Raw genomic sequence first — 22,346 nt, 5'->3', positions numbered from 1 at the left:
TGTACATATTGATATACAGGTATAGATATATAGATAACTAATGTGTACGAAAACTGGAAATGCGGGTAATAATGGACTGATGAAATTGCTTAAAGGAAAAGGAAAGGAAAGTGACATATCTTGTCATTGGAGGGAACAATATAAAGCTATATTTAATTTTTTACCTTGCAGTTTTTATACATATCTCTACTATGAAAGGCATCGACGGAAGCAGTGCGTTTTATTTTGAAAGGTGCCGTCGGAAGTGCGTTTCATAACTCAAGCCGCATTGACAGACGTTGACGCCGTGTAGTTCGGCTTAGCTTGAACTTCATGTGCCAAACTCCTGACCGCCGAGTCTTAAAAGATCATGAGACGGTTTGGGCGGCGGACAGCGAGGACAGGAGACATGAACAGCTGTGCGAAAGTTAGCCACGTTTTAAGGGAAATTACCACCAAAACTCGTTCAATTCTTTTCCACTGAGGTCGAGTCTAGCTAGTAGGACGGACCGAACAAGACACAACTTCTGTCCGAGCGCCCAGCCGTAACCGGAGCGGGGAGACGACGACCGAGCAGCAGGGTTTTCATTCCACACACACCGGGAGGAGTGCTTATTTATTCACTGAGCCGCAATGCTCCGCCTTTGCCTCCAGAGAGCCGTCCGCCCGGCTGGACAGAAGTTAGCGCCGGGACTGGGGCAGGCAGCGCCGGCGCCGAGGCTGCCGGGGATCGGCCGACACACACCGAGCTGCAGCATGGGAACACATGGGAGGAACGAGCCGAGGGAGCCGCTCAACTCACCCAAGAGAGCCAAAGAGTTTATCTACCGCCTCCATCCGAAGGAGAGGACGTGTTTACTGAAGGAGCTGCAGAGTTTCGAGTCCATAGCCATCGCTCAAGGTAAGGAAGGAGCAGCTTCCATGAGAAGCTCCGGGGGGACCACTCACAGGTAGGAGCGCTCACCTGTAGTCACGTGATCCCACTCCACGAGCAAGTGCCGCTGCAAGCTGTTGTTTAAGGGTGTTAAATCAGGTGAGGGCAAACTATCACCTGGATTGTGTGTCTAGCTTTTCCAATGGCAGACTTGAGCCTGAAGAAGGTGTTTACTGTCTCTGGCAACACGGCTGTCGAAAGATGAGAAGACTGAAGCTGAATGTGTTGCGTTCAGGCTGTAGTTTAAAGTACTCGTAGTTTTTTACTGCTGTGTGGTTAACAGCTGATTAGCTGCTGTAGTCGGATGTAAACTCCGTCTGGGATGCTGAAGACGGAAACTAGTAATTATGGTAACTCCAACATCATTATTGATTTGTTTTTCCAGGCTGGACAATAAAATGACAGCTTCACATCAGTATTGATTATATCGGCAGTCAATAGGAAACCCGATGTGACGGGAGTGGCTGCTGGCACGTAAACGCCTCATTGTGAAGCTCACGCTGGTTTCAGACTAATTCCTTTTCTTTCTTTTTTTTTTTTTTTTTTGCTGTGTGTGTGTGTGTGTGTGAGAGAGAGAGAGGGTTGTCAGTCGGGTGTGAGCAGACAGGCGAGTGTGTAGCATATGCATGTATTTCCTCTTTGGAGTCACCAGAGTGTATTTTGTGTTTGTCTTTGCAAGGAAAAATGGTCTCATTGAGCCAAACCAGACTGACTCAGTTCAGGCCTCAGACAGAAAGCCGAGTCGGGTGAATCCGGAGTGTAGAGAAACGTCTTCAGAGCACCTCGTGGGAAAAACACCTGGACAATGTATGAGTAGTTTCAAGTTCAAAATGCCTTTCTACAATAAGTGACTGTTTCATTGTCAGACTGCAGTGAATGAAGCACCTGTCTCACGGTGCGTTCACTGCCCCCCCCTTCCCATCAGTGCAGTCAGATAATGCTGACGGCTCTCCATCTCAGAGGAAGCGTCTGCAGCGTTGCCCAGACGTTTCACACTTCAGTAACAGTGATATTATCGTGATTACACGATTCACTGATAGGCAGCAGAAATACGACTTGATTGGCTCCAACAGAAAGCAGGAGTATTTTTCTCCGGTCTGAAACGTTTCGTAGAAAACAACCTGCAGGATGGAAAGACTGCAAATGTTTGGCTTGATCTTCTGTTCGGAGGGCTTGAGCAAGTCTCGTTGTAATCCCTGCAGAGTCCGGCTTTCTGAGCCCCCTGAACGTTTCGACGGTCACAGAAATGTGTTTGTGCTGTTTTTGATTTTTAAAAAGAGCTTTGAGTTTGACCCAAACGTCTCATTTCCTCTCTGACATACTGGGGTGCATCACATAACTTAGTAACCTCATTTTTTCATAGACTCCCAAGTGTTAGATTCCTAATAACATAAATTATGATTTCGGCAACAAAGCAGTTTTTGTCTCCTCTTTTCTTCTCACGCACAGTCGACTGTTTTTAGAAGTAAATTTAAAAACCGTTTATTTTTATTGAGATTGTTCTCATGGTTGCAGCCTAAAATGATCTCAAATGTGCAATTTCAGCAATTTAAAAATAGTTACATTTTGAGAAAAAAAAAAACATTATAAAAATCCGACTGAAACAAACAAAGGAACTTCTTAGGGCTTCATTTCACGACACAAACTTGAAAGTGAGTGAGTCCGTGATATCTGAGCCTCAGTCCGGCCGGGTCGCAGTCGTGGTTGCTCGGGGAACCCGGTCATTGTCTGTTTTATGCACTAATCTGAATTCTCAAAGTCACCTCGGAATCTGCCCAGATGTCAGCCAGATGTGTCGGCTGGAGGAAAAGCTTGTGTGCAAACCCTGAGCGCATTAACGGAGAACTGATCTCACAGTTCGATGCGAGGAGAATGTGAAGAAGTGCTCACTTTCACTCCTGTCACAGACTGAACCAGAACTGCAGCAACTAGTCGATCACGACGGGTTTGATAATCTGTGAATCCGTTCGGTCGTTTTTTTCAAGCTTTTGTCATGTGTGACAGTAAATGAACAGTTTTGGACTGCTGGTTGGATTGTGATGAGCAGTTTTATGGCCAAAACAATTAACTGATCGATCATGAAAAAGTAACGGGCAGATTAATGAATTGTGAAAATAATCATAGTTGCAGCTGTGGACAGGCTGCCTTCAGAACCACAGTAAGTCAGAGCAGACAGTGATCGGGTGGTTGTGGTCCATGTCTCCACCGTCTCTCACAATGACTTCTTCCTAGTCCAGTGTGTTAGTTCAGAGTATTGGACTAAGTCTTTTCTTTGGGGCCGGTGCCGAGTCAGCACCAGGCAGCTCGTCTCGTTCTGCTGCTCAGCAATTAGACGTCCTGGTGCAGGAATGAGTTTGGCTGTGAATGTCTTCACTAATAAGCAGCTTTACTTTCAGTTTTACTCCTAATGAGCTGAATGCCATCGGAGAGCAGTAGGGGATCCATGAGGGTCAGCCTGACGCCGAGCCGAGCTGCAGCCTCATTAAAAACATTACAGCTGCACTTGAGACGTTTAGCAGACGCTGCTGGCTCGAGAGGCTCGTCGTGAATGTGAATGTGGGCTCATACCTGACAGGTATGTTGTAAAGGCCTTTATCACCACACGTATTCAGGTTTGTCCCACACAGGTGTGATTCAGTGAATCGATGTGCACGTCTCAGGACAGGTGACGTTCCTACGTGGACTGAAGTCACTTACTGTGAGAAAATGCTGTACAGAAATGTCAGTTATGTTTAAGGCAGCACAGGGAATTTCCCCACTGCAGGACTGATAAAGGTTTATCTCATCTTATCTTATCTTATCTTCATAACTTAGAGAGGAAACAGACGACTGTGGTGCTGTTGCAAAGACAAATGGATCACTTTCTGCTTTTCTCAGAGTAGCAGCTGCCAACAACACAGGAAAGCCTGAGTTTATTAATTCAGTTAGTCTGTAATTGAGATATGAAAACGGGTAGAAATGGTCAGCCGCCAGTTAGCCTCCATTGTGCCAAGAAAATTAGTCCAACAACACCAGGAAGTAAAGCAGGAAGCTGGAAACGTTTTCGGTGTCACATATGGACTGAACTGATGCCATCTTTGAATCTGGTATCACGTTTTTGTAAATAAATCTATGATGTAAGTGAGTGGACTTCTCAGTTGAGTTCTGACCTCAGTAATCAGTTTCCTGATGAGTTTATGGTCTCATTTGTTGGTTTCAGGTCTTCCTCACTACAGCTTGATGTTCATTTTGTAAGTTATGCTCCCATTTAGAGTCAAACGGTCCATAAATCAGGGGGCGCTTTAGGGCGGGGCCACCACCATCCTGCAGGTCCAGTCAGGATGTCCTCCCAGCTCCACCCTCTTGACCAAATGTGGTCACTTCTGGCTACAAGAAGATGGTGATGGAGCTTCAAGACACTGGGAAGACGTTGTCCAAACGCAGAGAGTTTGTATTAACCCTCCACTGTCTACACTTCCACTAAGAGCTCAGACATCCTGCCAGTCAGCAGAATTGAGTAGTAACCGTTTGTTTACTCTCCACAGTAATTTGTCTTAATGTCACACTGCTAATTTGTTGTTCCCGCTAATGATGCCCCAGAGATCGTCCTGGTTTAGTCGAATGTGCTAACAAGAGAAAGGAGGGTAAGACTCAGAGTCAGATAAACCGTCCCGTCCTCCCTCGTGAAGACACGTGTAAGGGTCTCGTGTCACACTTCTCACCCGCTGTGGGTTTAACACAAAATGAGACGTTCAGGACCCGTTTGAGCAATAAAACATTTCATTTACTTGCTGTTTTCCTCAGCTAACGCGGTCCAGTAAGCTCAGAAGTTGTTGTTGGCTGTGATCTGGTTTACGTTGCAGTGTGGGGTGACTGTTAGTGTGATGGGAAGTGATATGTAATGAGCTTCATGAGGCCACACGGCCCATAAGCTTTGACTGAATCACCTGTCACTGTATAATGTGCATCAAATTCAGCAGGAAACGCACCAATGCCTTAGCAAACATTTATTTCTAGGTCTTTTCCTGTCCCAGTCCCACAGCATGGCCGACTGAGTCCAATTAAAATGTGCTATTAAATGGTGAGTCTGCAGTTCCTCGTGTGGCGGTTTGACAGAAAAGTAATGAAGATAATAGCAGTGCTTATCTAACAGCGAGCAGTTTGTGTCACACTGTTAGATAAAATGGGTTCCTCGAGTAAAGGTGGCTCCAAGTTAGCAGATAAAAGTCAACTGAGCGAAACTCTGAGAGTTTCAACGTTGTTGGAAACATTTGTGAAGTCGCCAACACACATGGAGTCAGTCCTTTTAGACTTTTTAACCACAACAGGGCTGTGGTTGGACCTCTGAAGTCAGGTTCTGGTTGATATAAACTGAGGCATACATTTTCACCTGATATCACACACGGCTGCAGGAGTTTCTCTCCTGTGCAGGTATAAACTTCATCCTAAGGGCTGCCGATTGTGTGTCCTTCTTTGGATCGAGTGCTCGAGGTTTAGTTTTCCTCTCCATGTTTGTTGTGTCTCTATGCAGACAACATTTCCCAGCAGTGACAATAATAGACGCCTGGAATGAATTCAGACAAATGGTATGAATCTGCAGGGAATTAATTAGTGGGAACAGGACGCGTCCCTGCGCTGTGGCAAACTCTGCTGCATCTTTTGTTGTTTGTCTGTTTGTTTGCATTCAGATCCTGTTGGGTGCAGCTGTAGGTGTTGTCATTAAAACTGTCTCATTTCAGACAGAAGTCTGGTAGTGGATGAAGCAGACGATGATAGACGACGTCAGTTTGTGGACGTGTGCTGTTTGTGCAGCTGTGAGGCCACCAGCAGATGAAAACACAGGACTGAAACATTAGCTAGAAAGAGAGAAAGCAGCCGCTGCACACGTTATCTAAATGCGACCACAGACTCATGTTCATAGCCTAATGTCAGTGGTGATGATGTAGTGGAGACTTTATCGTCCCTGCACCGTCACCATGAGAATGAGACGAGTGTTTATCCTCCATATGCTCATAATAACTTCAGTAAATCCTGCTGCCACCCACAACACAGCGTGTGCTTCCAGCAACTTGTCAGTCTCGTCGAGCGTTGTGGAGGTGAGATCGAGGGGTGCTGGGAGCGAAGCGGTTATTTCCTCTGAGACTGATGACACATGAACGAGCTGTCAGTGAGGTAGTTTGAGGCATTCAGCAGCACCTGGGAACTTTGAGTAAGATGAGAGGAGAGGTGCTGCTTGACTGGCACATAAATTAGAACTTTGCTTCACAAGTTGATTCTCCTTAAATGAGCGGCGGAGTCCATGAGAGCGACAGCAGCATGATGTCGCTTTCAGCTGAGCCCAAAGTGGCGCCTCACGCAGGGAGATCGGGATGAATCCTCTCCTCATGTCAAAGCTGGCAAAAAACATATCAACATCAAATATCAACTCCTGACACCGTCTGCAGAGCTTCACACATCTGGCAACCAGAGACCGTGTGTCAGACGTCCTCTCGCGGGTTCAGATGAGGGATGGCGCCCGCCAGCGAGGATTCTGGCTGCCTGCTCTCTCTGTGGCCGTTACATCCTAAGAGACTGTTACCCAGATGGACCTTGAAATACAACGAATGTGTCGGCTTTCCTTCACAGGCCTGAACGCTTTGGAAAGTCGACTGTAGAAGCTCCGGCTCGTTGAAAAGGGTTGAAATAAGCAGCACAGATGGTGTAGTTCATACTGTTGAGATCTGATCAAACTGCAGTGTGTGCCAGCAGCTTTTCATCTGTTTACCGGTACTTTACGTCTGCAGAACTGACCAGTTGGGGGAAAGAAAACTCCAAATGTGGAGTTAGACCACCTCCAGTATCAGTGAGTTTACTGTGAGCGTGCTGGAGGAAATGTTCATTAGCTGAACAGTAGAAATTCATCATTGATGTTAGGAATAATGACAGGCGACCGTGCATTGCTTCAAAAGCTGCGCCAGGTTCAACTTTCCTCGACTGCCCTGTTGTTTTGTCTTGTTTTCTCTAGTGTTCGATGATCTGCTGCAAAGCGTCAGCAGTGGAGGCTGATTGAGCTGCATGAAAGGCTGTGGCGCTCAGCAGCCTTATGTCAGCACAGTGCTTGATTGTCCACATACTTTTGGCCAAATACTATTTTTTCTATTTCTATTATTATATATTTAACGGTTTAACACATTTGTGGAAAAATAAAACATGTTACAAGCAGGATAATGTTTGTTTGACGAGTGTCGAATGAGTGTTGTTCTGCCTTTCACATCATCCATTAAGTGTGTAATGAGATCTTGAATTCAGAGCGCAGCTCCCAGCGCGGCCTGATTTCACTGATTTAATCAGTCTGAGGTCTGAGGTCGTCTAACTGAAGGATCTGACGTCTGGGCTGAGACAGAAAGTGTGTGTGAACACTGATTGGCTGAGAGCAGAGCGGAAACAGAGTGTTTTTACTTCACATGAAGGTTTGGCATCCAGAGGTTTCAGACGTCCAGCTCCTCCTGGTGGAGGAGGCGAAGCGTTCGGCCTGTGTTAGTGTGTGTGTGTGTGTGTGTTAGGGAGGCACACACACACACACACACACACACACGACAGCTTGTGTTGCCTGGAGACTCGGTAGGACGATCTGTGTTGTGTCTTCTGATGTCTCTTCGGTGAGAGCAGCAGCAGCTGTTAACAAACCACTAAATGTTATGAGACAAACTGTGAAGAGTCTGGACGCGTCTTCCACACGTGCACGTCGGCTCTGAACTCGTCCAGACGTCACGCGGTCAAGCTGAGCACAAGAAGTCCAAATCAGTTGAACAGGACAATAAACGGACTAAAGGACACTTCCGGCATTTTGGACTTTGTTGGTGTATTTTGGTGTGTGAATGCTGTTTGCAGATTTTCAGAGTTGGTCCAGCAGTTGACCTCAGCTGCTGCAGCGTCTCCATCGTAATCTCCAGCCGTCAAAGTCGTGTCCACCGAAGGCGCTTTGAGGTCGTTTCTCCGAGTGCCTGACGGCATCGCAGACAGGATCCCTGCAGAGAGACTGCTTGGTTAAAGAGTCAAACCCTTTTTTAACACGAAGGTTTAGCTGGCGTTCAGAAGCAGCTAGAAGACAGACTGTTGCAGTCGTCTTGATATGAGGACGATTGATGTGTTAAATGTGCATTTCCCTTTGCTTTGGGCTGAATGAATATGAGTAAAGTATTTACTTTCAGTATTCACTGCTGTGTGCATGAGGATCAGGAAGCGAGAGGCCAAAACACTGCAAGAGCACAAAAGATGTTTGATGTTAGATGAACATCAAAATGTTGGGTTTTTTTCCATCTTTGAGTAGAAGTGAATTTGTGCTCAGAAACGAGTGTAGTGTTTGTCAGGGCTGGACTGTTGTTGTTGTTGTTGTTGTGTGTTTGTCAGGTGTGCAGTGTGTTGCAGAAGCAGTTCCACTCTGTTAGTCAGCAGCCTGACATTAGACAGATGAGGCAGCATCTGCTGATGTCTAATTATACACACACACACACACACACACACACACACAGAGTCGGCTTGTGTTTGATTTGCTCACCCGCTGACATATGAACTGTGTTCTGTCCACATTGTGGACTTTATGAGATATTCCTCAGCCGACTGAGAGCTGCAGCTCTTCAGCGTTTATTCATCTGACTCCAAATCTGCTCCTGTTGGCAGATTTCTGCTGTGATTATTAATGTTAGCCTGCGTCAGTCAGATTTATTTCTGGACACGTTCTCCCAGGAGTCGCAGTGTTTGTACTCACACCACAGTCATTAGGAAGTCAGGATCAGGATGGGTGAAAATGGGTTATTCCCAGCGTGTGTCCTCGTATTTTCAGCAGCACATTTCAAATTAATATTCTGCTTTCAAGAAGAAGAAGAAGAGAAGAAGCAGAGAGGAAAACAGAGAGACGAGTTTGCTGTGACATCCTCAGCACAACACAGAGTCTGGTGTGGGGACGGATACTGAAACCATCAGGTTCAACAGGCCCCCGGGGATAAATTACCATCGATACGCTCCGACCTTATCACTTCTGCTCTCGTACTGAATTATATATATAATGTATAATAATTATTACTGTTGCATAGAAATGACTGAATCTGATCTGCTGTCCTGCACAGAGAGTCCAGCTTCCAGTTGTTTCTCAGCACAAACACTGTGAGCATCTTCACTAAAGTTCCTGGCAGTTTTATCCCCTCAGTGGTTGCGACGTGGTTTCCTGGTGGCCCGTCGTGTCACCGTGCAGGCGAATGATTCTCAGCTCGCTGTGGGCCGCTGAGGCCTGTTGTGTGGCGCTGATGTTGAACGCTTAAACTCCTTTCCCGATTAAACAATTGAAACTTTTTGTTTGTGTTTATTAGCAACCTCAGATGAATGCTAATGTGATGTTGCAGTTTAATGAGAGCCTCGGCTCAGCAGAGAGAAGGAAGCCTTAATGAGCTGACTGTACCGTCTGGTTGGGGAAGCGATGGATGTTTCATCATTACCAAGGAAACCGTTTGGATTAAGGTGTCGCGCCTCAGTAGTTCAGCTCCAGGACACTACTGGACCTGCTCAAACATCTCAGAGGTTGCATCATGTTGTGGCCAACTGTGAGGATCAGTTTGTGTTTTATAATTAGATTTTGGATTTGTGTTGATTTTAAAAAGATTGATTCAGATTAAAGAGATTAAACCGACACTGAGGCCTACAGTTGTTTTGGTTTTCGTGTGCATAATGAGCACGTTACTGGAATAAATCATATGAACCAGCAGTGCCGTGAAGCAGCACTCGCCGTCTCCCTCTCTCTGTCCATCTCACTTTCTGCTCCTCAGGTTTTCTTCTCACTGCATCTGCTTTGTATTTACCTTAAATTATTTGCAGTACTAAGGAATAATTTTGTTAAGTAACATTTAACCATTTAATTATTGCTCGGCGACTGATCAGATATCATCTAAATCACTAATGAAGTGTCCCTTGTTAACGTTCTGACTCCAAGAATTTCCAGAATAAGAGCATTAAGTCTGAAGTCCAGGATTAAAAATTGCCTGTCGTGTCCTGGTCTCAGGGCCATCGTGTTGCTTTAAAGAAATGAGTGAAAAGTAAAGTTGTTATCTTAAAATTTCCTTACATCCTCCAGGGAGTCCCCGTGTCACTTCCTACATGAATGTTGTTGCTAAGCGATAGTGTTCACTAAGAGTAGTGGAATATGTTGCCTGGCAACTTCAGCTTCAGCACCTGATCCTGGTTCAGGCTTTGGTTTGGAGACGGTCGGTTTCCTCTGCTGAAGGAGCAGTTCCTACACCTTTCAGGGTGGATGCTTTTTTTGTTTCACGGCAGAAAGAAGGAACAGAGCAGATGGCTGAAGGTGGGGAGAATGAAGATGGAAGTTTTAACCATACCAGCAGCTGATTGTTTCTATAATCTTTTAATCCTCATTTTTCAAACAAAAAGCTGGAACTTTTGCTTGGACAGAACATATCATGGTGGACATGTTTGACTGTTGACTGCTGTGGTGAGTGGGGAGCAGGAGAAGCTCCCGGCCTCGTTTGGGAGCCCTGACCTTGAGGGTCAGGTGAGGCTGAGGTGTGACTCGGCTTCCTAATGCAGCCACGCACACGTTCTCGTGTTCTGTACGTCTCTTTTCCCAAAACCTGACACAAAACCTTATTAATGCACTAACACTCGGGGAGGTCCGACGTCAACCAGTCAGCACCTTGTTCTTTTGCTGTAACTGATCCACTCTATTCCACTATCTGGTCTCTGGCCAAAGTGAACTGCGCTCCACTGACCCACTTCTGTCCAGTCAGCTCAGCGTCTCCTCACGTGGCTCCACTCAGAAGACCAAGTCAGCATGTGGACTGGCTGAACGTTCCTTTGTTTGGCTCTGCACACATCCTGACTTCAGAAGAAACTGTTGTTTGTTTGTTTGTTTGTTTCAGAGGAATCAGCATTAGCATCATAAGTTAATTATAGCAAACAAAAAGTTGTACAGTAGATTAGTAAAGTTATTCTGTGTGAGATTGTCTGGGCTGCTGTCAGACACATAAAGCCACGTCAGAAAAGACGGTCAGAGGCAGACTTTTAGCAGCTAACTGCTCCACAACTACAAGATTCTGCTACTTTCTCTCTGTGTGGTGGCTGATGAAAGGCCAAACTGATCAGTTTGTTGTACATCACATCTTTTCACTTTGCAATTTCCCTCTTGTTTAATAATTGATGGTTTGTGAAGAGATGGAAACAAAAAGCAGTTGAGGCCAGCGTGTTGCTGCTGTGTGACCCTCACAGATCCAGATTCAGTGGAGCTGCAGAGGGATGAGGGTGCTGATGGAGCTGACGGTGCTGATGGTGCTGATGGTGCTGAGGGATGAGGGTGCTGAGGGTGCTGAGGATGCAGAGGGATGAGGGTTCTGATGGTGCTGAGGGTGCTGAGGATGCAGAGGGATGAGGGTGCTGACGGTGCTGAGGGTGCAGAGGGATGAGGGAGCTGATGGAGCTGATGGTGCTGATGGTGCTGATGGAGATGCTGCTGCTCTGTCAGAAGTCGGGTTGGAGCGTTGATTTAAAGTGCGGCTGTGAGGAGTTCGGGCTGAGCAAACTGCGTCTTCGTGTTGCTGCAGACGTTTAAAGCTGAAACTCGGCGGTTAATGAGCCAACGTTTGATGTGTTTTGATGTTTTATCTTCGCAGAGACCCTGGAGCCTTCGCCGCCGACTGCAGCCCAGATCAGATACGGTGAGAGATTAAATCTGACAACAACACACTCACTCTCACACACACACACACACACACACACACACACACACACACACACACACACACACACACGCTCAAGTCCAACAACATATTTCCACAGACTACGGAGGCCAGCGGGGGCCATGTAAGATAAACCAACAGCTGTGCACACTGATTGGTCCATTGATTGAGCTCTCCCTTTACAAGGGAATTCTGATGTAAGGCTTCAGTCCATCTCTGGTTTTAGACGGATTACGGGATTTTGTTTTGTTGAAAGTTTTTATTGCGTTAGCAGTTACGTAACAAGTTGTCGTCACCTCCAGTGATGTTGCATCACCGCGTTTCTACGGCGGCCCAGACTGAACAAACCAAACGCTGGCTGTAGGGAGGCTCTTTGAGCAGCCAGCGTAAGAGAGGCGAGACGAGGCCACCGAGTCCTGCACAGTCCCGGACCTTTGAGGAAGGTCTAAGCCAGCTAAAGTCTGAACCCAGAACCCCAGCTGATCCTCTTGTATAAACGATGCATTAATATTTGAATAGGTTTCAGCTCTTCTGTGATGATTCGGCCTGCACCAAACTGCTTGCACGCCATCTTCCTGATTTCTATGGAAACTGATGTTCGTGAAGTTGCGCTTCTCATTTACAATGCAGACTGATGGATGTTCTCAGAGCAGCCTTGCAGTTAAACGTCAGATGGAGTGTTAATCCGGTGTTGTTTGTCTCTGTTTGTTTGCAGTTTTGTTTCACAACGCCATCCCCTTTGTCGGATTTGGTTTCCTTGACAACGCCATCATGATAGCCGCAGTAAGTGAAGTTCGATCTGGACAGGACGACTTTGTGAGAAGTGCTGTAAGTCAGTAGAGCTGAGACTTTTCTCTGGTGGACGTCTCACCTCGTTCTCTCCTGCTCTCCAGGGAACACAGATTGAACTTTCCATCGGCGTCACTCTGGGAATCTCCACCATGGCTGGTAAGAACACACAGAGACGCACAGCAGGCGGTCTGTAGTCGAGTCACAGTGAAACTGAAATTACTGCGGCCTAATTGGACATTTGCAATTGATTAGCTGAACTGAGCATCAACAGTTTGATTGGATAATCACTGAAGTCAGTCATCAAGCAGAATTCCACATCACTCCAGTCATTTTCAGTCAGTCAGTGCAGATGAGAAGCTGACTGGACTGATCCTGATCAGGAACAATACCTCACAGTTCATCAGTAGTTAATTACCTGCAGTCCTGTGGTTAACATCAGACTTAATTCATGGGCAAAAAGTAATATTTTTAAAGAATAAAGCCTGACCCACCCGGCAGTGAATTTATCAGTTAAACAGAAACAAATACTTCAGTAACGCCGCCTCACGTGTCACAGCTTCCATTCAGGCTGGAAGTCACACTCGTGTCTGAAAACAAGCCTTCCTTTCTGTCGGCCATCACCTGGAAGACGTTCTGATTAGTCGTAAAGCTCAGGCGATGCCACTGGCTGCAGTATCTCAGCGCTGGCTGCTGTTCGGGGTCTCGCTCAGGGTCTTTATTAAGCTGTGAAAACCATAAAGGCACTGGAGCTTGCCGACTCCCTCTTTCACCGCCAGATTATTCCGTTTCCATGGATACTTGGCTCCAATTTCCTCTGCAAAGTGCAAATCAGAGGCTGAAGACGGGCTCGAGATCAATAGCTCTGCCCTGATGCCTTTATCATCCAGGCGCCGCTTTATATTTCTTTCATCATCCTCCATCCTGTAGAGACGCTCGAGCGGTTTGCTGATTCCATATTTTAACATGAGGAGGGGAGACTTTTTCCCAGCTTTTATCGCTGACTCCCACTTCATCTCTCAGCTCTTCACCGTCACTCACAGTCAGTGTCAGAGCTGCTGCTGACATGAGTCCACACTGGGACGCGTCTCAGCCAGTAAGGACTTTCCCTGTGGAAACTGGGATCCATCTGGCGTTTGAGTTCCTGCAGGAAACCCTGTGCGTTCGGCTCGAAGCGTCGCCGCTGTTCAGGCCTCCAAAGAGCCGAAACAAACACGTCCCGAGCTCCTTTACTGTTTTAATGGCCATGAACAAATGTACATTAACTGTGATTGTTATGAAGACTCTGCTGCTCGTGTCTCGGAGAAAACTTTCACACCTTTTCTCACTCCTACCGAATCCCATCTTGTGTTTTGCTGCTTTGACTCCCCCTGTGCTTCCCCTCTCTGAACATGCAGGCATGAATGTGGGCCATGTGGAACTGTAAGGTTTGGCTTTATTCACCGGTTTGTTCTGGTTGTGGTGCGGGTTTGAGTTTCCATCCATCTGTTTGTGGGTCCAGAAAGCAAAGCAAGGTGGTCCAGCTCTGCCTGGGACATCCTGGGGCTTTCCAAGGCCAGGCGGGTTACGTAAGACCACCAGCGTGTTGCCGATGTGCGCCGAGCTCCTGGACGTCCTCGTCACCGCGTGAGGTGGCTGCGAACGCTGAACGTGTTGGTTTGGGACGGTTACAGAACAGACAGAAAAGGTGCAGCTCACGCCTGAGAAAGAGACTTAAAACCACATTCCTGCATGCAGAAACGGGCCAATTTGGGAGGTTGAATTTCAAAAAAGTCACAAAGATTTAGTCAGTTTGGTGTTGGAACGCGCAAAATAAGATCAGTCACATCCTTCATGATACGCGACACACTTCCTGTCGCTCAGCGAGCTTCATCAGAGAACGACGGAAATCAAAGTGTTTCCCTCTTTGTGTTTTGCAGCCGCGGCTCTGGGGAACCTGGTCTCGGATTTGGCAGGTCTTGGGTAAGCAGCTTCATAAACGTCTCTGAGGGTTCAGTTTTATTTTGAAGTGTTCAGGTTTTATTTTGAAGGAGACGTGTGAAGTCCCTGAAGACTGATGCAGGTTAGAAGGATTCAAGGTAAAGTCTGTGTGTGCTGCAGTTTAAATTCAGATGTGGAAGGATGAACTGCAGTCTCATTTTGCTGTGTGATCTTTTTTTGCTGCGTTTAGTTTAATTTGAATTCATCTGCTGCATTTCCTTTGTTTTTATCTGTCTTCCAAGACCTTTGACTTCCTGTACAGCCTTTTACTCATACTCATTGTACATTTCTGTGTGCTTTATGTTCCCAGGAGAACCAGCTTGTTTATGTTTCTTTATATTTGATCGATAACACTAAGACGTGTTGGGATGATTGCTGTCGTCTGTTCTGTTCCGCTTGCAGTCTGGCAGGTTATGTGGAGGCTCTGGCTTCCAGACTGGGCATGCAGGTTCCTGATCTGACACCCAAACAGGTGGACATGTGGCAGACCAGGCTCAGCTCCCACATGGTGAGATTTGGATCTTTGTTTGAATTCTTCACTGGGAAGTTTTATGTCTTCATCACACAGCCAGCAGGAGTTGCAGTTTATGGTCAGTTCAACCAGGATGCCCAAAGTTTGATCGTTTCATCCACGTGAGGTGGTCACACATGCTGTAGCCTTCACCCGTTTGGCTTCACCGAAGTTAATCATGTTCCTTAGTGCTTCCACGCTGGTGTGCTTTGTAGGCAGCTTAAGGAAACTGGAGCAGGAAGGAAAGTGTGCCGCTGCTGCAGGCGGCCCATCAGAGAGAAACGCAGAATAATGAGAATCCACAAACAAAGAGGCTGTCAGCAGTCTGCAGAGTGTGAGATCAGGTCTATGAGAAGCACATCAGGATAACAGCTGGAACGCAGCAGCTGCAGCTGATGAGCTCACACTGCTTCAGGAAACTCACCGTCAGTCCAACAGGAAGTCTGTGTCCCCTCTGAATCGCGTCCATCCAGGACCCCAGCAGGCTCTTCTTAACCTCTTAAGAAATGTAATAACTTCACTAGGTCTTCTGAAAGAGCTTGTGAGTAGGATACAAAGTGAAGTCTAGTTTTATATTCTGTTTACATTCTATTTTTTATTTAGCTTATATTTCTATTTTACTCAACTTTTTGTTTACCTCGTACTTTATGTTTTTATATTCTTATAGTCTACTTACTGCTCCCGGGACCTGAGTTCTAATTTCGTACCATGAACATGTGACCGTGAGCTGGTATGACAATAAAGTTCCATTTTTTACTTTTCTTCTTCTTCTGCTCCTCCTGCAGGGTAAAGCCATCGGCGTGTCCATCGGCTGCATCTTGGGGATGTTCCCGCTGCTGTTCCTGGGCGATGATGATGAGGAAGAGGAGGAGCAGAAAGAAGCAGGACAGTCTTCCTAACGGGCCACTGCAGCTGCACAGCACAGCTCACCTGCACACACACCAGGTGTTTACAGCTGGATGTTTGTGTGCAGCGTTCACACGTCCTCAGTCTCCAAAGCCTTTTCGGTAAACTTCACACCCTTTTTCAGCTGCTTCTGATTGGCTGTGGTATTTCCACAACACACTCCATCCGTTAGTCCAACATGTCAGTTAGACTGGAGGCCTCACGTTCTGTCACTTTAAGTGTTTACTTGTTGTTTTACCCTCAGTGTGTTTACCTCTAATGTTTTAATGCATCAAGCAGAGCATAACGTTTGTTTATTTCTTTTTGTTTGTGGGGAACAAAGTGTTTCAGTGCAAAGTGACAAAAAGCTTCTGACAATCTTTAACTATGAAATCGTTCAGAAAGTTCAAAGCACTACGAAGTAATTACAGTCGAGCTATAAATCTGTAAATATTTTATGTTTGCTGACTTCAGCTGAGGTTGAGGTGGTGAAAATGGATGAGCGAGCTGCTTATGGATCAGCTTTTGGCAGTAAAGAGGAAGTTGCACAGTCTCCCTGGAAAAGAGGAGAAGGTTAGCGCGTTTACCTGCGTGTCGTGTTTCCACCGCAGCCAATCAGAGCTCGTCTCCCTCACAGGTCGGTAAGCTCCCACGCAGCCGTGCGGAGCCTGAGACGACCGTCCGTCTTGGCCCCACTTTGAGGTGTTGTGTTGTTATTTCTACACCAGATGGTTTTTAAAAGGCAGGAGAACCTCGAGACTCCGATGTTTGCTTTCTTTGTGTGATTCTGTTTTTGTTTTCCTCTCACAGACTCTTGACTTGGTTCAGCCGTCTGTGTGATTAGTTTTCGTAGCTCGCGTTTCATCGGACTCGAGGCTCCAGATGGGATTTAACATCTGAGACTGTGGAGTCCAAAACAAACCGTTTGGGACTCCACAGTCCAGTTGTTTCCAGTGATCTGATCTTAATCTCCCTCCCTCTCAGCTGATCCTGAACTGCGATTTCATTGTGTCATTTGAATAAACGAGTTCAAGGCCTTTTTAGCTCGAGTCTCGCGGCTGATGCTTCGACCTGGCGAAACGTTTGCGTGAAGCAGGAGTTTCCTGTGCGCTCTGCCCATCAGGCTGTGCTCACCTCAGCAGCAGCAGCTCTCAGTCTGCATTGTGTGTCCTGCACACTAAAGTTGATGCAGGAGACGACAACACGTGAAGCCGCCGAACTTCACTGCTCACATCCAGTCGTTATCGATTAATCGGTTTAATCTAAAGATGCTCGACTGAAAATGATAAAAGTTACACGTTTTAGAAGCTGGAACTGGACGACATTTGCTGCCTCGGTTGAACACTGATTCTTAAAATAGCACACGAACGTTCACACTACAGTCTGCACAGGTCAGAACATGTATGGAAGGAGAACCGAGTTCATTGTGTGTGCTGAGAAGTTTACAAAATTGCCAAAACTTTGCTAAAGTCCTGTAATGATGATTGATTTAGCTGCTTTTAAATCCTGCTGTTATTTAGCGCTTTCAGACGTTTACACTGAGCTCAAATCCTTCCGCATCCTCAAATCAAAAGGATTTAAAGTCCGTGGAAGATAAACAGTAGAAGCTGTGAGCTGAGGCCGACGGCTGACAGAAATGTTTGAACAATATTTTAATGAGTGTTTTTCGTTGGATTAACCGTCACAGAGCAGCACAGCATCCTGTCAGTGAGGAGTCACTAATTAAGTAATAATAAATGATTTGTTTTCAGGATGATTTCTGTGACCGTGGACTGTCTGGCCTTTCATGTTTTTGTATCATCTCATGTTAATATGGTGTTTCTATATTTTTCCAAGACGATGAGGGTTTCCTTCAGGTCTGTGTGGGGACTTTGCATGCTTTAATTTACTCAAGATGAAAAGACAAAAGAGGTTTTGAAGCGTATGAACAAAAGTGTGTCATGTCTTCGTGTCATCAGTTGCAGGGATGCTGCGTCCTGCTGCCACCTAGTGGACAGTGTGGAACAGCAGCAGCTGCTGTGCACTGATTCATGTACTGTGTGTACTACAAAAGCAGTGATGATGAAGGATGAAGGCTGCAACACAACCTGCAGTGTAAACCAATAAAGTCTGGCTCTGCTGTACTCGCTGAAGTTTTTTTGTAGCAAAGTGACAGGAGAGCGAGGATGGTTTTACAGTGAGGTCCAGTCCTTCGCTAGCGTAACCTAAGCAGAACCAAATATTTCCTACTTCAGACTCGTCTTGTTCACTTTTCAGTCACATTTAATGTCTGGCTGGTGCTGTAGAGAGTAAGAAAAGACAAACGCTGCTGTTGTTAGTCATCAGATGCACATCGTATGCTACAATTTTATTATTTAGCCAAAACAGCTGGTATACATAGAAAATAGGAGACAGTTAGTATTCAGGAACTGAACATTAAACATAAAGTACAGGATTCTTCAAAGTAACAAGTCGGTCCAGCAATAAAAATAATAATTTTACAAACATGTTGCCATTACTGCTCGTAGCACAGACAGGACTGTGGAGTGTGATAACTTCTGGTTAATGACGTTAACATTCATAAAACACACTCTTAAATGTTCAAACGTGTAACAGATCCAAGAAGTTTTCTGCCCTCTTAGCTGCAACTTAAGACGCGTTCAAGGATGGTGGGAAATTTTATCATCTGTCGTTGATGATGACAAAGTTTCTTTTGTTTTACTTGATTTTACCAAATGTAAAATTATTAGTATATCACCTAAAAAGAGAAGTTTTTAGGTCATGTAAGCATCAGTCATTAATGTCAATAGCAATGATAATTTAAAATATTCACACAAATCATTTTTCTGAAATATCAATTGGGGTGTAAGGTTCAGATTAGCAGACTTTGCCAATTTTTATCCAGTCAAAGAATATGTTTGAGCTTATCAGCAGCCACAGTTTACGTCTTTGTCGGATCAATAAGTAATGACATATTTTAGATAAAGTCGACGTTAGGATCGGAGCGCGTCCTTCCAACAGCCGACTGTTCATCCACGTTTCCCAGGTGAGTTAATTTTCACACATCAGAGGAACAAAGGAAGAAAAAATAAACATCATGTTTTTCAGAGGGGAAATTAACTCGACTCTGAAGAGCATCATGTGCGCGTACTTTTTATTTTTGGTTCTTAGGGGCATTAATGCTGCGCTCGGTCTTATTCTCAAATGATTCCCATTAATCCCTTTTGCCAACGGGGGCAAGTCGAGGCTGGTTTTGATTTTTCATACATCAAACTCTCTGTGGTTCTCAGGTACTAATGATTATTATCTGGACTCAGCTGGGGGAAAATTAAACAAAGGACTCGAAGAATTAAAAGCTTTAAAGACCATCCTGTACCGTTTGATGATGTGGATGACGTCTCTTGGAACCTGAACATTTCAGTCAGTGTGGCTTCTAAAGGTTGATGAAATCAACCTGAATGACATCAGGGAGGCATAAACTAACAGAAAAAATGGATTAACTGCTACAGTAAAAGCCATCTCATTACAAAACCAAACCACTCTTGTCAGTGTCTTATCAAATCATTTTCCACTAAGATCACTTCACAGATCCTGAGACACATTTTCAATGCCACTGAATGACTGAAATGTCCAGATCCCGGAGCATCAGTGCTACCTTAACACCACATTAGATATTCTTCCCTTTTCAGAACGTCCTAACTTCCATTTGCACACAATCTCCTTTAAAAGGCTGTTTGTAAAGCCATTTTATTAGTCAGAAATGCTGCTATTCACAGCAGACACTTATCACTGATCATCTCCTTTGGTGTGACTTTACTCCTCACTGATGGGAGAACAGATGGAAGGACTCGTTATCACAAGGAAAAGCTTTGATTTTGACTGGTTTTTAGGATGTAAAAAAGCTACACGTTACTGTAACTCACTGGGGCGCCGTAAAAATCTGCATTTCTGATGAATAAAATGAAAACAGCAGTTTAATGCTGAGACTGCGTGCAAATGGAGGCGTTTAGTGGCAACAAATCGAGTCTTTACAGAGAATCAAGTGTCATTTAAGTTGCTGGGAAGTAGCAGCGTCGAGTGAAGGTTTCATCCAGATTAACACAAATTAAGTGCAACAACTTGGTGAGAATAAAAGAAAGAAACCCAGGGCAACATTTAGCACACAGTGGAGGAAATCTGGCAACTTGTCTCACAAAACAAATAAAAACATAGTGAAGACACACTGACAGCTCAGGGACAAAATGGACACAGGCTAAAGACTGGACAACTGATTTAACTTCTCTGACCAGATGTACCCTAAAATGATATTCTGAGATGAACACTCACTTTTCTAATGTTCAGCGTCACTCAGATCTTGGTGACGAACGGTTATGGAGTCCTCACAGGCTTGAACGTTCAGCTTCACACGCTTGTTATCGCATCAGCTACACGAAAGTATTCGTTCACCTGCACTGGGAAATGAAAACATATAAAACAGACAGGTTTCAGTCGTCATACAGGCTGTCAAACTGCTGTCACACAAAACAGGACACGTTAGTAATCCTTCGTGGGGACTGGACAACAGATGGCCTCTAAAAGGCTTTCTGGTCCATTAGACCAACTGAGGAAAAACTATTTGTTCCAGTAGAAAAAAACCAGGCTGTGAAACCTTCAGTTCAACTAAAAAACATGCATATTAAATATATTTGTTAATGTTTTATATGCTCAACAGGACAGCTGGGAGTTTAGAAACATGTAAATAAGCCACGAATAAAATGGATGACAACATTTAAATGAATAAATAGGCTACATAAATAATGTGACTTGTAATGGCACTCTATTAAAGTAGCAACAGGGAAGTTTTGTCTATTTCAGCTTTTAGGCTAATTACCCGCTAACACAAGTGAGATTTTTACCTCATCGGGCTACTCAACACTTAGTGATTACAAGCTATACAGGTTTATATATTTGTTGTAGTTGTACATGAATATCAGTGCACAGCAGGATACGCAATAGCGTTATGTTGTCTGTTTAACCGCAGCTAATAGAGGGTTTTCAGGGGGTCACAGCCTCGTCTGGAAACGCACTGGAGACCATGCTGGAGACCATGCTGGAGACCATGCTGGAGACCATGCTGGAGACTGTTAGCCGAAGAAACGAACATCTGAACACTGAACATGAACTGAGTCTGACAAATCAGATGCGCCCTCACGCTACACTGTTAGCTTAAGCTTTGCGCATAAGCCGGTGTCCAAGTTAGCTGAATTAAAAACATTTAGCTAGCAATTAGCAAGCTAAAAAATATCAAGTGTCTTTTTCTACGTAGTGCCGATTTGACTTGCCAAACGTTAGCTTAAATATCTCGTTGTGAAATGTTTGTCAAGATTTTCAGTAACCGTCTCAAACAGAAAGTTCTGATTAATTCAGTTTGTTCTGGTGCTACAGTGCTAGCATCTACTTCGAGCTGTGCGTTAGCTCGTTAGTGTCCCAATAGCAAACTTGAGCTTTTAATAACTGCTTAGCAATTAGCTAGCAACCAACAATATGACTTGGAAATGAATGAATTTGTAAAATGTTCTCTGAATTGTGTAGACACAGCCAAGCTCCACTAACCTACAGGCCGACATCACAGCTGCCAGACGAAGGTGAACCACCTGGAAAACCCTACATCCGGGACAGTTGGTGTTCGATGGCGAGTCAGCACAGACAATTTAGGACGAAAGCAAGCTCGATTCCAGACCAAATTACATCCCTGTTCCCGCTGAAAATGTACACCAGCAGAGGTGCTTCTGGGTCATTTTCCATCCATGTACTGGGACATGAACTAGCTAGTCTCTGAATTATATTTTAGTGGGAGTAATACTGGAAACTTAATCTAGAAAATGTCCGAAAATTCATATTGGTTGTTCTGTCCACCTACCAGTCCAAACCTACAGATGTTCAGGTTACTATCAGGTAAGGCGGCAGCAAACCCTCACAGAGAAAAGACATTAATGTGATCGAGTTCAGGTAAATGCAGCACAGTCCCAGTGCTGAAGCTTGGACTCGTCCACAGCTGTTCACACCTGTGCCAGCTAAACACAGCTCACCATGAGCACACCGCTTTCACCACAACAGACCAACACTAACCCACATTACTCCAATCACTATAGCTAAGTAGTAACACGGAACCTCTATTACTACCACAGACCGGCAGGTGGATGCTAACACACAGGCTGCAGCTGCTCCATCAGCAACGTGGACTCCAGATCACCTGGGGCTTCACCTGGGACGGCAGAGGAAAAGTCTGCCCTATTTTGTCTCCGATTGGCTACTGCTCATCGCCTTCGGTGGTCGACTTGGTTTGCATCTGACGTGAGAAGTGGCGATTGGTTGTGGTTAGGGCTAGACTATCAGGGACAGCCAATCAGAGGCAGCATAGGGACGGTCATTCCTTCTCCATCCTAGGAAATAAATACGTCAACAGGTACAGGAGCCGGTGGGCCCGGAGGTGAACGAGGTCACAGACAGAGTCCGTCTGCAGTGAGACATGACAGCTGTTCACGGCCGAGTTTTGATTTCTGTCCACTTAACTCCACTCTGTCAACACATTCAACGCTGGTTTGCACGCCGC

At 45.4% G+C, this 22,346-nt stretch overlaps 1 protein-coding gene across 1 annotated transcript; it reads left to right on the top strand.

Moving 5' to 3' along the window:
- Positions 1-239: 239 nt before the first annotated feature.
- tmem65 (transmembrane protein 65) lies at positions 240-17,898 on the top strand. Its single transcript, XM_046416937.1, has 7 exons — positions 240-880; positions 11,545-11,589; positions 12,326-12,393; positions 12,504-12,558; positions 14,319-14,361; positions 14,782-14,887; positions 15,676-17,898. The coding sequence occupies exons 1-7, from the start codon at positions 613-615 to the stop codon at positions 15,787-15,789; spliced, it is 699 nt and encodes a 232-aa protein (XP_046272893.1). The 5' UTR covers positions 240-612; the 3' UTR covers positions 15,790-17,898.
- Positions 17,899-22,346: the final 4,448 nt, after the last annotated feature.

The sequence above is a fragment of the Scatophagus argus genome, chromosome 17 (assembly GCF_020382885.2).
Source record: "Scatophagus argus isolate fScaArg1 chromosome 17, fScaArg1.pri, whole genome shotgun sequence".
Taxonomy (NCBI): Eukaryota; Metazoa; Chordata; class Actinopteri; family Scatophagidae; genus Scatophagus; species Scatophagus argus.
The sequence above is the reverse complement of the archived record's forward strand: the minus strand, read 5'-3'. Positions and strand labels throughout refer to the sequence as shown.